Genomic DNA, 15491 nt, shown 5'->3' on the forward strand with positions numbered 1-15491 from the left:
AAACTGACACAGCCTTTCTCAAAAGCAATCTGGCAAATCTGGCAGAGACATAATCTAACTAAATAATGAAATTGATTTTAAAGTTAGAGGAAGAGAAAAGTGGCCATTATGCAGGAGCACGCTGAGGTCTGGGGGTGAAAGGGAGCTTAAGTCAATTCTAGGCAAGGTTTTCTGTTCCTTACAGCCCAGCTTATTCCAAGGAAGTGCTTCTCAAGCTTTCTGGGATGAAAGATCTGTCTTGTGTTTCATTTGTTTCATTTCCTTTTATTTCCAATCTTTCAAAACTAATACTATTGGAAAAATAACATTTAAACGACGTAAAATATAAATACATTTTTGTAAACTATCAGAGTTAACATATAAATTACTCTGTCAATTGCTGTAAAAGTTGGTCTAATCCCTTCCTTTACTTCTGTACTCACCTGTGCACATGCCTGTGTGCAGGCACTGTCCACGGACCACACTCTGAGCCGCACAACTCTAAGTGATGCAGTGACATGTTGATAGGCCCCTGTTCAACACTTCCCTAACTGTACATTATTAAGAACAAAATAATTTATCAATAAACTGTCATCCACAGATTGACTACACGCGTTATAAGAGTTTTGAAAGGATATTAGGCACAAATTTTGATTGCTCTATGCCAGCCTTGAAAACAGTTTTGTTTCCTCTCATTTTAAATAACTAATGTGTAATCTGCTTTGCATATCTGGTAGCTGCCAAATACGAAGCAAACCACAGCAAATTGTCACTGTCTCTTAAAATTTTACATCTTTTAGTCAGTTCTCACCCAGTTAACCTACATATTAAAATGTAATTCCAATCAAGATACTGACAGGCTTTTTTTGTTTGTTTCAAAAGGGATGTGAGGAATTAAGTTGATTCCCAAGCTTATCTGGAAGAGAAATGCATTATAGCCTTTATATTTTGGTTAAAAAAGAACAATGGGATGGGTGCACTTACCCTACGAGATACCAATATCCTATGAAGCAAGAGAAACTAAAATAATGTGACTCTGACAAAAATAATAGTAGTATAATCATTATAAATAACAACAGCAATAACAAACATTTACTGAGCATCGATTATGACCAAGGCATGTAGTAAAGACTTGTCATTATTTCTCAGAACCCTATAAGGTGGATGTTATTATTATTTCCATCTTATTATGAAAATAAGTGACTGAGCTAGGGAAGAAAACAATATATCAATTAAAAAAAATGGAGTTCAGAAAAACACTCAATTTAATGCTAAGGGTAGCATTTTCAAGTCACTCAGGAATGGAGTATTTAATACATGGTTGTAGGCAAGAGATGATCAGATTATAAAATATACTTAGATTCCACTTAGAAAAAGGAAGATAATATTTTAAAAATAACTGTAAGCTGAAGAATGTCTGACAAGGCACAAAACACAGAATTCACAACTGATTGAAGAAAATTAAAAGTTCTGTAACAAGAAAAATACTGTTTCAAAAAAGTAAAAGAAATATGCTGAATAAAAACATCTGTAAAACATAAAGAAGTAATATCCCTAATATTCAAAGAGATTCAGTGTGAAAAGAACAAGGAATTTAACAGAACTGAGTAAAGAATACTAAGAGGAGTCCACAGAAGAGACACAAAAAGACAAGATTCTCAACCTCACTACAAATCAGGAAAATAAAAACTAAAAAAGAAAGATATTAAAAAATTAAAATGTTAATGTATCTAAGTTAATGACACTCTGGGAAAGTTGACACTGATGCACGGTTGCTAGAAAAGATTATTCACTTCGTGTTTTTTCTAAAAACAGAAAAAACTATGGTACCTATCAAACTTAAATATCTGGTTATCCTTCAACTTAAAAGGCTAATACTTCCAGGAATTGATACTGTAGAAAAAGAAATATATTCAGCCTTTCTCTATACTGTTTCTTCTTTCTAGAATGCTTTTTCCTTGTTTTGGTCTAGAGAACTCTTAAGACATGTTCCAATACCAAGCTCAAAGTCCCCTCCTCCTGTCTAAACCATGTTTAATTCATCTTTGTATTCCTCAGCACAATTTCAATAGCCTCATAGTATTTTAAAATTCGCAGACTTCCCTGGTGGTACAGTGGTTAAGAACCCGCCTGCTGATGCAGAGGACACAGGTTCAATCCCTGGTCTGGGAAGATCCCACATGCCGAGGAGCAACTAAGCCCGTGCGCCACAACTACTGAGCCTGCTGCGCTCTAGAGCTCGCGCGCCACAACTACTGAGCCCATGTGCCACAACTACTGAAGCCTGCACACCTAGAGCCCGTGCTCCACAAGAGAAGCCAGCACAATGAGAAGCCTGCTCACCACAACGAAGAGTAGCCCCCACTTGCCACAACTAGAGAAAGCCCGCAAGCAGCAACAAAGACCCAACGCAGCCACCAATAAATAAATTTATTAAAAAATAAATAGAAAAACAAGATTTCCGTAGAGGCAAGGCAACAAAGACACGGAGTAGACCAATCAGAACCAATGAGAGAGACTGAAGGTGTTTATGTGAAAGAGTTAACAATGGCTAACGGTAACAGAAGTAACAGTCGGAAGGTAGGAAGAAAACAAGGGACCCAGGGACAGCTAGAGAGAGCCTAAAAAGAGTGGGTGAAACTAGAACCAGTGAAACAAAAATGACCAGCTCAGGCCCCCATGTAGATTCCAAAGCATCAGAAAACCAGTTTTAAAAAAAAGCTTGTGGTGAGAGAGCAGTTATTTCCAGTCAGTCCTGAAACAGCCCAAATCTGCCCCAAAAAGGACAGAAAATGACAATATTCCTTGAGAGAAAAATATGAAAATAAAAAGACCTCATAAAAAGCAGCTTGCGTCGACCCATCATTACCTCATACAATGGAGGCTACAAAAACCTCTCTAATAATCACATGTAAGATCTGAACACAGAATACTGTACACATGAATTGGAATTAGAGTACAATTTATTCAATTCTTTATCATAGGGTAGCTCTCTTTTGTGTAAGACTAAGAGCTCAAAAAAAATTTGCTGAATGAATAAAAGATAAATGAGTAAGTTACAGCCTGAATGCATAGTACTGACAAGGCAAAAACTGTCTGGATATGATCAAATCTTATTTCAGATAATTTAGAAGAATGCTATGAATTAGTATCAAAAATGATCTTGAAATCTATTTGAAAATTTTAATTCATCACACTAAGCTTTTTAATCTGTTTAAAAGGAAAAGCTTAGTAAATTAATATGGCCTAGCAACTTATAAAGAAATATTAGATTAACTTATAAAAAATAAACCAGATTTGCTTTACAGATTTCTCCAATGTATGTTCTCTACTGTTGCTTTCATTCATTTTTTTCCCTGTTAAGCACAAATTGAGCCTCTATGTAAAAATAAAAACCTAGCAGAGATTAAGAGGACAACAAGTTACGGTCTCTATGCAAAAAATCTTCACAGTATTATCAGGGAGATAGCACACACATATTGAACACATAAAAATAAAAGGGAACTATTATAAAAAGGGGTAACAGTAGTAGCAGTAATAATAAATCTACTTTGTACAAAAATATTAAAAATTAATCTAGAGATTCAGTTAAAGGTTTCTGGGAAGGTCAAGTTTTACATCAGTTATTAAAAAAAGAATCAGTGAAGAATTAAACCATAATAAAATAATAATAAAACTTGAAATAAACAGATTAAGCAAGCAAACTGGGACTGGGGGAAAAGGAGAAAAAGAAAATACCCTATGGACTGGCTGGGGCTACTTCCAATCAAACTGAAAATAAGTTACACATTGGGCCAAACAAGGAAGCACAGGCACACTGCATTGGTTACCACCGTGTGGTAATCTTTCCTTCATGTAATGTCCTGGGTTCCAGTTTCTTTACTGATGAAATAAAGAGGTGAAACTAGCTTGTCTCCTAAGGTCCTAGCTGTGAAATTCTGAAAGATGTTTTCTAACAGCCAGTATTTTCTGATTCCAAAGATCAGCAAACTTGTATACTGTTTTCATTATCTGAGACTAGACTGCTTTTTAGTCTGGGCATGAACGCAAATAATTAGATCATCTCAGCACTCCAGATCATAAAAACAAATTCTGAAGAATGCCAGTGTAGGCAGTATACTAAACTCAGCAGTAACTACTAAAAACTGCTATGGAGATACACAGGTGCCCAATATGCCATGTTATATAGAAAACACTGCAATGGATATTGAGAGGTCCCAATCACCTTATGGATAAGGAAAGTATTCTAGCTCTAAAGGGAAGATCACGCAAACCTGCATATTCTTAGTTCACTCACTTCTAAAGCTTCTGACCTACTTCACTCACTACCATCCTTCTGGTCCTGAGACAGTTGATAAATCTATGTTATACAATATGGTGTTAATCATGCAAGTTGTTTTTTTACTCATCAGGTCTGCTCCAAGGACTTGAGGAACTTACAGCCCGGGCCGAGTCACCGAAGTCTATCTTCAACCTCCCCATGGCCCTAATGATAGCAATAATTGACTGGATGGTGTTACTGTAGACCACTGCTTTGTACTGTTTACATTCCTCTTCTGAATAACCAGCTTCATGGATAATTCTAACAAGACAAAAAGAGAAAAGTTAATGCTTACTTCCTTTGATGGAACAGTACACTAAACATAAAAAAATTTAATGTTTTAAATCTACTTACTTCATCTGCTTCACAATTGTACTTTTCCCAGATTCACCAGCACCTAAAAAAAGGGAAATAAATGAGGGATTTCTAATTTTATCACTTATGTATATCCAACTCCCAACACACACTCTCTCTCTCTGTCTCTTACAGTTAATTTTTAAAAAAATTTTATTGGCGTATAGTTGACTTACACTGTTGTGTCAGTTTCTGCTGTACAGCAAAGTGAATCAGTTATACATATACATACATCCACTCTTTTTTAGATTCTTTTCCCATATAGGTCATTACAGAGTATTGAGTAGAGTTCCCTGTGCTATACAGTAGGCCCTTATTTATTTTATATATAGTAGTGTGTATATATCAATCCCAATCTCCCCCGCCACTTCCCCCAAGTTTGTTTTTTACATCTGTGATTGAATTTTTTTATATCAAAATGATCTTTATTGGTTTCCAAACATACAGAAAATTTCTTAAAAATAAGTCCCATCTGTTTATTACATCATAATCCTTAAACTCAGCTAAAAAAAAAATGCTTTCATCGATGTTTTTAATGTATTCCCTGAAGTATTAAAAAAATTCTTTCTTCTATAGCTTACACTGAAGCAGTATAAATAAATTTTACTCAAGATTTTGCTCCCCACTGGAAGATGTTTAACTGTCTGGCCAACTATCATAATTTCAACCTTTGCCTCATGTGAAGTGGACAGACCAGTGGTGCCAAGAAACCACGAAAATTATTTTTAAATATTACGTTATAATAAAATAGCTATCTCACGCATTATATACTTAACCACCATTACTGAACAAGTGACACACAGCCGGCATGCTTCGCTAACACTGGGGATGCGGTGGTATGGCAGAAATGTCTCCCCCTATGTTTTTCTTTATTCCCTGTCATAAACCCATTCTCAAAACTCTCCTTCACTCTCTACATATTGATGACCTCCTCACAATTTGAGTCTCTAGAATTATGCCATCGTAACACGAAAATATCACTAACAAAATGGCCCTTTATAAAATTAGAGCCCTCTAGATACTGTGAACATCTGAGCACAGGACACAAAACAAGGAAGGTATGACAAGTCTACTGTTTGGCTTCATACTGTCTTTGACCAGGGCTACAGATCATGGAGCTATTATTTCTGTCTGAGAGACAGGGCTCAGGATTTTCATTATCTAGGCCTCATGTTCCCATTTTTCCAGAGCCACTGCTACATGCTCTATGCTCCAGTGTCACTGAACTTACAGTACTGACAACACCTACTGCTGATGACGCCACCAATCTTCTAACATACTGTTCCTCCTGCCAAAGTGTAATTTGCTCTGCTTCCTAGAGCTCCACTGGTGATGCTGTATCAACCACCAAACCTACCCCCTTCCCTCAGTCTTTCCTGACCCACTCCCGCTATGATCCCTGTTGCCTCTCCCTTTGAACATTTTCTACTTGAATGTCTCAAGTAGTTAGCTCAGCAGCTAACTTGTGCTAGACACACAATCAACCAGAAATGTACCTGAATGTATTCAAGCTATCTGTGGTAGATCAGTTAGACGGCAAACTTCTGGGCCTCATTCCCTTCTCCCCTTCCCCCTCCAGCTACACACATCCAAATCATCAGAGGCATCTGAGAATAAGTCATAGTTAAACGGCCTATTTGAAAACCTGGGGGGGAAACTGCTTAAATTTTACTTGTGATTTGATATTCAAGAAATTTTCCCAAGATAGCTGCATATTAAGTAGAAAAGCAGGCACTGAATAAACAATGAGGGCATTATTCATCTACAGACAGCCTTTGAATCTTGGCAGGGCATCTGCCAATACAAACAACTCCAAGATAAACAACCCATTATATATTAATCAACAAGCCATATACTTGGCTCTATGAAAAGCACAATTGTAGCCATTATGGCTCACACATTTCTCTAATTCAAGAGAAGCCCACCCAAGTAACACACCCTCGGCAGTTTCCCGCAGGGCTATCTTCAAGGGGGCCTCTGTGCTTCCAGGGCACGGCAAGTTGACTCAGCAGCAGCCGTGTTTTGCCGATAGGACATTTTAGATCCCAGCATCCATTCACGGGGTGGTGATTCCACATGCACAGTGAGCTTCGATGACCAGCCACCCATGGCCCATTCTGTTAGTGAAACAACTCAGAGGTTCAGAGAAAGGCTCACATGATACAAGCTCGTGAGGTCTGAGAGCCGTACAAGGGGAAAATCAGAAATAGTAAAGAATAAGATGGTTACCAGCTGAACTCTATGGATGCAGATGAGAATTTTTAAATCTTAATGAGAAAAAAGCAAGTTTTCCTAATGTTAGACATTATCTTTAAATTCTAACTCACTTCCTGTCTCATAGAATAATAGTTGGTGACATGGGACATTGAGCTTACTCCAAAGTGAGCATCTAGTCAATGGTTTGAGGTTCCAAAAAATCCTGAAATATGTTTAATATTAAAGAGTGGAGATGGCAGTGTTACTGGCTGGATTTCTACCTAATTTCTTTGCTAGTTAGACAAGGTACTCTCTGTGGACCAGATTTCCTAAAGACAGAAATACTGGGGAAAAAACTTTCATAATTTAGCAGTTTATATAATTAGAATTTTCAATTCTTACTTCCATGCAGAGACTCCTAATAGGAAAATTAGAAATGCTGCACGGTTATGGTCCCAGCATTCTAAACACTGGTGTTCTTTCCACATAGTGTACAGGAAGAGTTAAAGGTTGTCCTCCAGAAATCTCAGTCAGCACAGTCCTGTTTGAGAGACTGACAGGAAGCAATATTGTAAAAAAAACAAAACAAAACAAACAAACAAACAAAAAACCCCTCAGGGGTAGTGGAGGCAGGAGAAAGGAGAAAAGGGTAAATTTTCCTAGCAGTATTTGGCTAGGCAGCTACTGCTTTTCAGTTCAATCCACAGGCAAGATTAAAAGAGTGAGAGTACCCTTCTTTCAAGAAGAAACAAGGAATATGTAACACGTATCAGTCAGGAAAGATCAAAGCGTGGGACCGCTGCGGTCACAAAGCTGAGACGGTCAAGGTGACTAGGTGGCCTGTAAAGTAACCGTTGACAAGCTGGTGGCTGTGAAATGAACGAGACTTTAGGGTAGTGGGAAGGGAGGATGTAGCTCCCCAGGGCAAGAATGTGTGCAGTGTCGCCACAGTGGGCCAGGAACCATAAAGCCACTGAGGGGGATCCCCCAGACCGCTCTTTAAGGAGGAAGTGGCGGATGGAAAACTGCATATCTGAGAGTAAATACTGAGCCCAGCAGGTGTGTGAAGTGGAGCCGGGCACCTGATAATGCACCACACAGATACTGGGAGGGCAAAGGAGCATCACCACAGTAACACGGACAGGGACCCACCTGCGGCTCTGGGCTACACACGCAGGGCCGCTGATTAACAGGGCTCGGCAAAGCAAACTATATCAAGTGAGGACAAGTAGAAGGATGAGGGAGGGGAAAGACTAAAAACAAATCACGGTCTAAGTAAAGTAACCCCGTGGCTAGATTACAAGTCCTTGAACAGAGTTATATAAGTTACCATTATAAAAATGATAATCAAATCGTGCTCACCCCTGATTTCTGTTGAGGGGCAGTCTAGAGAAATTTGGAATTTTAACTGTGGCGAGGTTTCAAAGAAAAAAGAAAACACCTCTGACCCCAGAAAACACATACTCCACCCCCCGCAAGAATATTCTTTATCCAACTTCGCTTGGGTTCACATTTATATCATTTATTTCCTGGTTTCAGCTCCCTAACATCAAGGCTGTTCGGCATTAAAACGGTGATTTTGTCGAAGTCACCTTATGCTGAATTCCTGACGCCACTACTCCACTTTTAAAAACGCCCAACTTTTACGTACAACTGAACCATTTTTACGTTCAATAAGACTAAATTACAGTTCAGTTTAAACTGGAATAAAACCAAATTTACAAGTGCATTTAAAGTCGCTTCTGTTTATCATAATGCTACTGTAAGATTAGTAAGATCAAGGTCCTTATTTTTAAGATAGAAGCAAATACAGAGGATGCAAGGGCAAATACTAATTAAAAATAAGAGGCTTAATTATCCCCCTTGAAAGTAAAGGAAAATTTCCCTCCCTTTTTCTTAGGACATTTACTTTAGAAAAATTGTAAATGTAAGTGCTTTCTCCTCTCTTTGAAATGTATACACAGTTGACCCTCACCAACCTCGGTTTGAACTGCATGGGTCCACATATACGTGGATTTTTTTTTTTTTCCCCAATAAATTCATAAAGCACTACACAGTCTGAGGTTAGCTGAATCTGTGGCAGGTCCTGGAACCAATCCCCTGCAGATACCAAGGGACAACTGTATACCCTTTTGAAAACTAAACAGGCCTTTTTTGTCAGCTTCATGATCAAGAATGTCTTTCTCAAGAACCTGAGAACCATCTCTTTGAAAGGTAAACATCACAGGAGATAGCACCCCTATCTTCCAGTTTCTGCAGGTAGGTACGAGTCTACCTCGGGTGGGGGTCTTGCTCCAAGTTGCAAAACTACCTCGTCATAAGATAAGTCTGTTTCTCTTCTGGATAAGGTCAATTAGCTAAAAGATGGTTACCTCAATTACCAGGCAAAGTTAGGATGAAGTGACATAAGGTGTTGTAAAGCCTCTCATTTAGGGACTAGTTGTCATTTATCTCGAAAACATGTACGTAACCGGTTGAATCAGCTTGGCTATGTTAAGTGGATGACATACCTTTCTGTCTTGCAGTCTCTTAATGGACTGCTTGTGATGCAATCCATTCAATAAAAAAAAGTTTTCTTTCTCCACTTCCTTTGTGAAGATGATTTCTGGGTTGGGAGAAGATTTTGTTTTTAATTATTATTCCCCAACATGGGAACAGTCTAGAAATCTTTATTATTCAGCCGTGAGAAACTGTGGACTTACATTTATATAAATATATATGTATTTATAGGCTATATCTGACATTCTGGGATATAAAAATAATGACTGTAAACAGCAGAATCTAGATTCCCCCAAATGATCCCCTTTCTCCAAATATTAACTCCCCATAAAATTACTCCCCGAGCCATTCATGTCTGAGATGGGGATCACACTATTACACTGCACCAGGATAATTACACACACACGACTACTCTAGCATCCACGTAGGACAAAAGAAAGGAGAATTGTGGGCAACACAGGAAGCTTTTTCCTGGCAGCCTAGTCAAAGAGACCACAGAAGTAACTAATTGAACTGAGAGATCAATGTTTCTACGAGTCGAGTCTCAAGACTCACACGGTGAGGGTAAGGAAGGATAGAGGACTGGGGGCCACAAGTATACGCTTCGGGGTCTACAAGTTTGCTGCAAGAAATTTTAATTCAGTGTTTTTATTTGTATAACAAGAATAATTTAAGAAATGCTGAGTCATCTGAATGCTTCTATCTAACTGAATTTCAGGATCTATATTTGAGTTTGTGTTTATAGGTCCTGAGATACTCAAGCAAGTGCCACAAACACTGTACCTTGCTTGAGAATCTATCCATCCATCACTCTATCTGGTTTGGCTGTCAATCACTAGACCCCCTATCCAAAGAAAGGGCCATGTGTTTCCAGCAGGCCAATCCGAGCTGTGTTTGAGAGTAAAATTCCCTATGCTTATACATCTTATACAAACCATCAAACAGAACATTTTACAAATTAATATATGTAAACATATTTATATATAATATACATAAAATATACTAAAAACTTAACAAAATAATCACTTTGGATACACTGATTTTTTTTTTTTTTTCCCCTCCAAGAAAAGAATGAGATCTAGGTGCCAGAGATTTTCCCTGGCCTTTTATGTGAAGATTATCAAGAAAAAAAAAATCACAGCACTTCAAAGCATAATGTGAAATCTGGCCCACAGAAGTCATTTTCCATGATCACATCATGGAAAACAACATTAAAGGATGGGGCCAAAACAGAGGGAAGCAACACTGAGAGAAAACTAGGATAAGAGAAGCCAGACAGCAACCCTTGAGCCTTTAGATATAGTCATATTTAGGGAGTCATATTACAATTGACCATCCAGAGTGGAAACACTGTTGAGAGTTAAAGGGGGCACAAGCATAAACTAGGACTGACCTGGGAAAAGGAGAAAATATATCACTCTAGTCAGAACTGAAGACAATTTCAACTTGATTTCCAAGCTATGAGTCAGTTACGAGTTTGCTTTCTGTCACATGGACCCGAAAAGAGTTTTGGACTAACCCTGTGCCAAACAGTATTACTTTAATTATCTTGAGCTAATGAAGGAAAAACAAAGGTTAATGACGCATTTGTAGCAAGTAAAGGTCAAATGATAATTACTGCATGCTTTGCAAAAGAAAGTTACAGAAGTTCAGACAGAGAAAAGATGTGGGAAAATCAGTCATTGTATAGCCCACTGTAGAAGAGGGATGCCTTAATCCAAGAGTCATACTTGTGAGTACAATTTATTGTGACTTATATTGGATTGGCCAAAAAGTTCGTTCGGGTTTTCCTGTAATGTTACAAAAACCCGAACGAACTTGTTGGCCAACCCAACCACCATTATTTGTCTTACTAAATTCATATTAACTTTACTTTTTAAATGTTCATATACATTATGTTATAAAATTGTTTTTATAGTTCATAGAAGACCTATAAAGCATAAGGAACTTTGTTCCCAATGACAGTTACACACATTTGTGAAAATAATTTAGAATTACACAGGGGGGAAAGGTTTTCCTTTATCAGGGGGCCATACACTGCACTGTCTAAAACTCAAGTCTAACTGTGCTCCTGTTTTTGCTCAGCTGTTTACTATTAAGGACCAGTAAATAATTAACATATACAAGCTCTCAACTTTTCCTATGTTGCCCTACAATTCTCCATGGGTCTCTGTCACATTTCCGAACACATGTGAGCAGAGGCACCGACTGCCTTTATTCTCAACCATCTTTTCAAGGATGTTTATATAGAGAATAGTCTTAGAAGACAAGAGATAATGCTTCCCTCTGGAACAGAGAGCAGGTCTGTTTGTTGTCTACCATCGTAAAGATAACATGCTCTGGGACAAAGATCAGGTGGGCTTACTGCACATTATGAAAAAAATACTGGGGATCCCCAACTTAAGGGCTCCTCTACTGCAACATAACCCATTGCTTGTGCAGCCACGGCTCTCTTCGTGTTGCCCTTAGGGAACTGGGGCTGGGTAAATCGCCATAAAGGCTGATACTCTGGCAACTGCAATTGCTATCTATAATAAAGTCATTTTTGTCTCTGAACCAGGCCTCTCATGTCTTCTGCCAGCAACCATGAAACTGGGGTGGGAATTCTCCAGCAGTCCAGTGGTTAGGACCCCATGCTCTCGCTGCCATGGGCACGGGTTCGATCCCTGGTTGGGGAACTGAGATCCTGCGAGCCGCGTGGTGTACGCCCCTCCCCCCCCCAAAAAAAAAGAAAAATGAAACTGGGGTAAGCTAACTTGTTAGTTTGTAAGTAGGGTAAAGTCTCAGGTACTGAATAATTCTTGACATCCTCTTCTGCTTAATTTTTAATTAATTCCCAAATTTCTGACAACTAAGGACACTTCCAGCCATGATCTCTACACCTGTACTACTTATCTTTCCTCAAATGGCAGCTTAATCAGGTTCGTCCAATAAACCCAAAGAAACAGCTAGAACAGTGGTTCTCAAAGCATGATCAGCAACACTTAAGTATCAGCAACACTTAAGAAATGTATATTCTCAGGTCCCACCCAGAATTTACTGACTCAAAGTCGGGGAGTGGGGCCCAGCAGTCTGTGTTACAACAATCCCTCCAAGGGATTCTGAGAACGAGGGAGGTAGAAGAAAGGTCTCCTCCTTTTTTCTTGATTGCGATCAGAATTATTATAGTGATTAAGTTGCTGACGAGCTATAACAAACTATTATTTTTATGAAATATTTATATTTCCCTCCTCCCCCGAAAGTGAGACAAGTAATATTGTTTTACATTTCTGCAAATAGCTTATTAAAAGACAGCTTAACTCTCCTATCTATGTCTGCATTTAATATGATACAATGTATTACTTTGGTTGAATGAAGAAAATCCATTTCCACATATTAATGTAGTTAGAAAATGAAAGAGCATTTTAATAGCATTTGCAGATAATTGTGGATAGTCTACTTTGATTCTATACCAAACTTTGAAAAGGGTAGCTTAAAGTTTGGTTATAATGCATTTCCGTGAACTTTGGTAGCTTAAAATCCATTGGTCTATCTTGTACTTGGAATGGATCTCTTACCCATGTCTTAGTTGGAAATTAGTTCACTGAGTTATGGAGAACTGAATGTTGACATATTTTCAATATAAAAAAAAAAGAGCATTTATTTTTAAATTGCCTTTTTAATATTATACATAATTTCACCAGAAAAAGCTTTAGGTCATAAGATGATATCAAGCTCCCAGTGGTAGGGACATGATTTTTACATTTCTTTTTTCCTTTTTTTGGCTTGAAAGCTCAAATTTTATTATTGGCAACAAATACTGTTTGCTGTTTTCCTTGAAGTGACAACTGACTAACTGCCAAATCCCCAAGTCGGATTAACCATATTTTTCTATTAGTCTTTCTTTCAAGTGAAAATGGAATGGTATTCCAGGAAAAGAGCAACTAGTTCAATTCACAATCAATCACACAGCTGCTATTCCTCACGACAACCAACGTGCTCTGGCATATGCAAAAGTAGTTTGGGAGTACTTCCCATTTGGTCACACAGAATATTAAAGACATATGTACTTAATGGTCAAGATTTGATAAAAATCATCATGCTTATGACTTCAGCATTTTTTAAATCACAAATGCTTAGTAGTGAAGAATACAATGACTACTGGTACAATCTCATGCTACTGACATGATTCAGCACTTTGACCATTACTACTTTTGTACCATTAGAGCAAACAACGCAATAGAAAAGGCAAACAACATCTTAGTATTACTATGAAAATGGTCTCAGGGCTCCCAGGGTCCACAGATCCCTCCTAAAACCAGATTTAATGTCTTTCTCACCCACTAGACTATGAGCTATGAGGGAAGAGAGCCCCTGGTTTCTGTCACCATGATATCCCCAAAGCTAACTCCTATGGCAGGAGCACAAGACACTTATTCACCAGCTGGATGACAGGAAGAGAGGGAGGAGAGCGGGAGGGGAATATACAACATGAAGAAAGCATAAGAAAATGTAACTGAATATTTACATGAATTGTGGAAAGGGAGAATTCTGTTAGAAGACCAGAAGAAACAAAGAAGTGGGTGGAAGCTTGTGACTGCCCCTTAAAAACAGGTTCACACACACACACACACACACACACAAAACAAACGAACCCAACAACAACAACAACAAAAACAGGTTCTCTCCTTCTATTGTAGTAAGAGTAGTGGCTTGGAACATGGCAGCTAGAGACTACATTGCTTATCTTTCCTTGCTGCTAGGTGTAGCCACTTCACCCCATTTCTCACCAAATCACGATGTGTGTAAAAGGAAAATGCAGCCTTGGACGCTCTCTCCTGTTCCTACGTACGAGCTAGAAAATGGGTGTCCCTGTAGTCTTGTTCCAACCATGTGAATTAAGACAATGTCCAGGGACAGTAGGGCAATGAGAGGGCAGGAACTCAGGTCCCTGAATGGTCATGTGAGGCAGAGCACCCCAGCTCTAGTTAACCTTGGATCCGTTACACAAGAGAAATAAACACCTATCTTCTTTAGGCCACGGTCAGGTTAGGTTTCTCTGATACAGAGCTAGGCCTTCATGCTGACAATTCTTTAAAAAGTGGTCTAGATTGAAATATACAAGCAAATATAAAACAAACTAAAAAGTCCCCAAACCTACAAATGTTTTAAAAAATTACCATAAGTAAAGTAGAAAGGCAAACTACAGAATAGGGAAAACTATCAGTAATTAATGAGTAGCAAAATGTAGATTATTTTTTTTTCCAGTGCACAGCAAAGTGATTCACTTGTGTGTGTGTGTGTATGCTTTCTCAGATTCTTTTCCATTATAGGTTATTACAAGATATTGAATATAGTTCCCCGTGCTATACAATAGGCCCTTGTTTATTTTATATATAGTAGTGTGCATATCTTAACCCCAAACTCCTAATTTATCTTCTCCCCTCCCCCACTATCCCCTTTGGTAACCATAAGTGTGTTTTCTATGTCTGTGGGTCTATTTCTGTTTTGTAAATAAGTTCATTTATATTGCTTTTCAGATTACGTATGTGATAACATATGATACCTGTCTTTCTCTATCTGACTTACTTCACTTAATATGATAATCTCTAAATCCATCCATGTTGCGCTATATATATATATATATATGTATATATATATATATATATATACACACATATACATACACACACACACACACACACACACACCCCACATTTTCTTTATCCATTCATCCGTCAATGGACACTTAGTTTGCTTCCATGTCTTGGCCATTGTAAACAGTGCTGCTGTGAACACTGGAGTGCATGCATCTTTTAGAATTAACGTTTTCTCCAGATATATGCCCAGGAGCGGGATTGCTGGATCATATAGAAGCTCTATTCTTAGTTTTTTAAGGAGCCTCCATACTGTTTCCATAGTGGCAGCACCAATTTATATTCCCACCAACAGTGCAGAAGCGTTCCTTTTTCTCCAACCCTCTCCAGCATTTACTGTTTGTAGACTTTTTAATGATGCCTATTCTGACTGGTGTGTAGCTGTCCAGTTTTCCCAGCACAACTTATTCAGGAGACTGCCTTTTCTCCATTGTATACTTGCCTCCTTTATCATAGATTAATTGACCATAAGTGCATGGGTTTATTTCTGGGCTTTCTATCCTGTT

At 38.3% G+C, this 15491-nt stretch overlaps 1 protein-coding gene across 3 annotated transcripts in view; it reads right to left on the reverse strand.

Moving 5' to 3' along the window:
* The window catches only part of GNAI1 (G protein subunit alpha i1), an 89744-nt gene that overhangs the window by 30648 nt on the left and 43605 nt on the right, over positions 1 to 15491 (reverse strand). For all 3 annotated transcript variants that reach the window (XM_032642935.1, XM_032642934.1, XM_032642933.1), the window contains 2 exons: positions 4655 to 4697; positions 4420 to 4561 (listed from right to left, as the gene is read on the reverse strand). In XM_032642935.1, coding sequence (XP_032498826.1) covers positions 4420 to 4561; positions 4655 to 4697 — 185 coding nt within the window. The remainder of the gene's footprint in view (positions 1 to 4419; positions 4562 to 4654; positions 4698 to 15491) is intronic.

The sequence above is a fragment of the Phocoena sinus genome, chromosome 9 (assembly GCF_008692025.1).
Source record: "Phocoena sinus isolate mPhoSin1 chromosome 9, mPhoSin1.pri, whole genome shotgun sequence".
Taxonomy (NCBI): Eukaryota; Metazoa; Chordata; class Mammalia; order Artiodactyla; family Phocoenidae; genus Phocoena; species Phocoena sinus.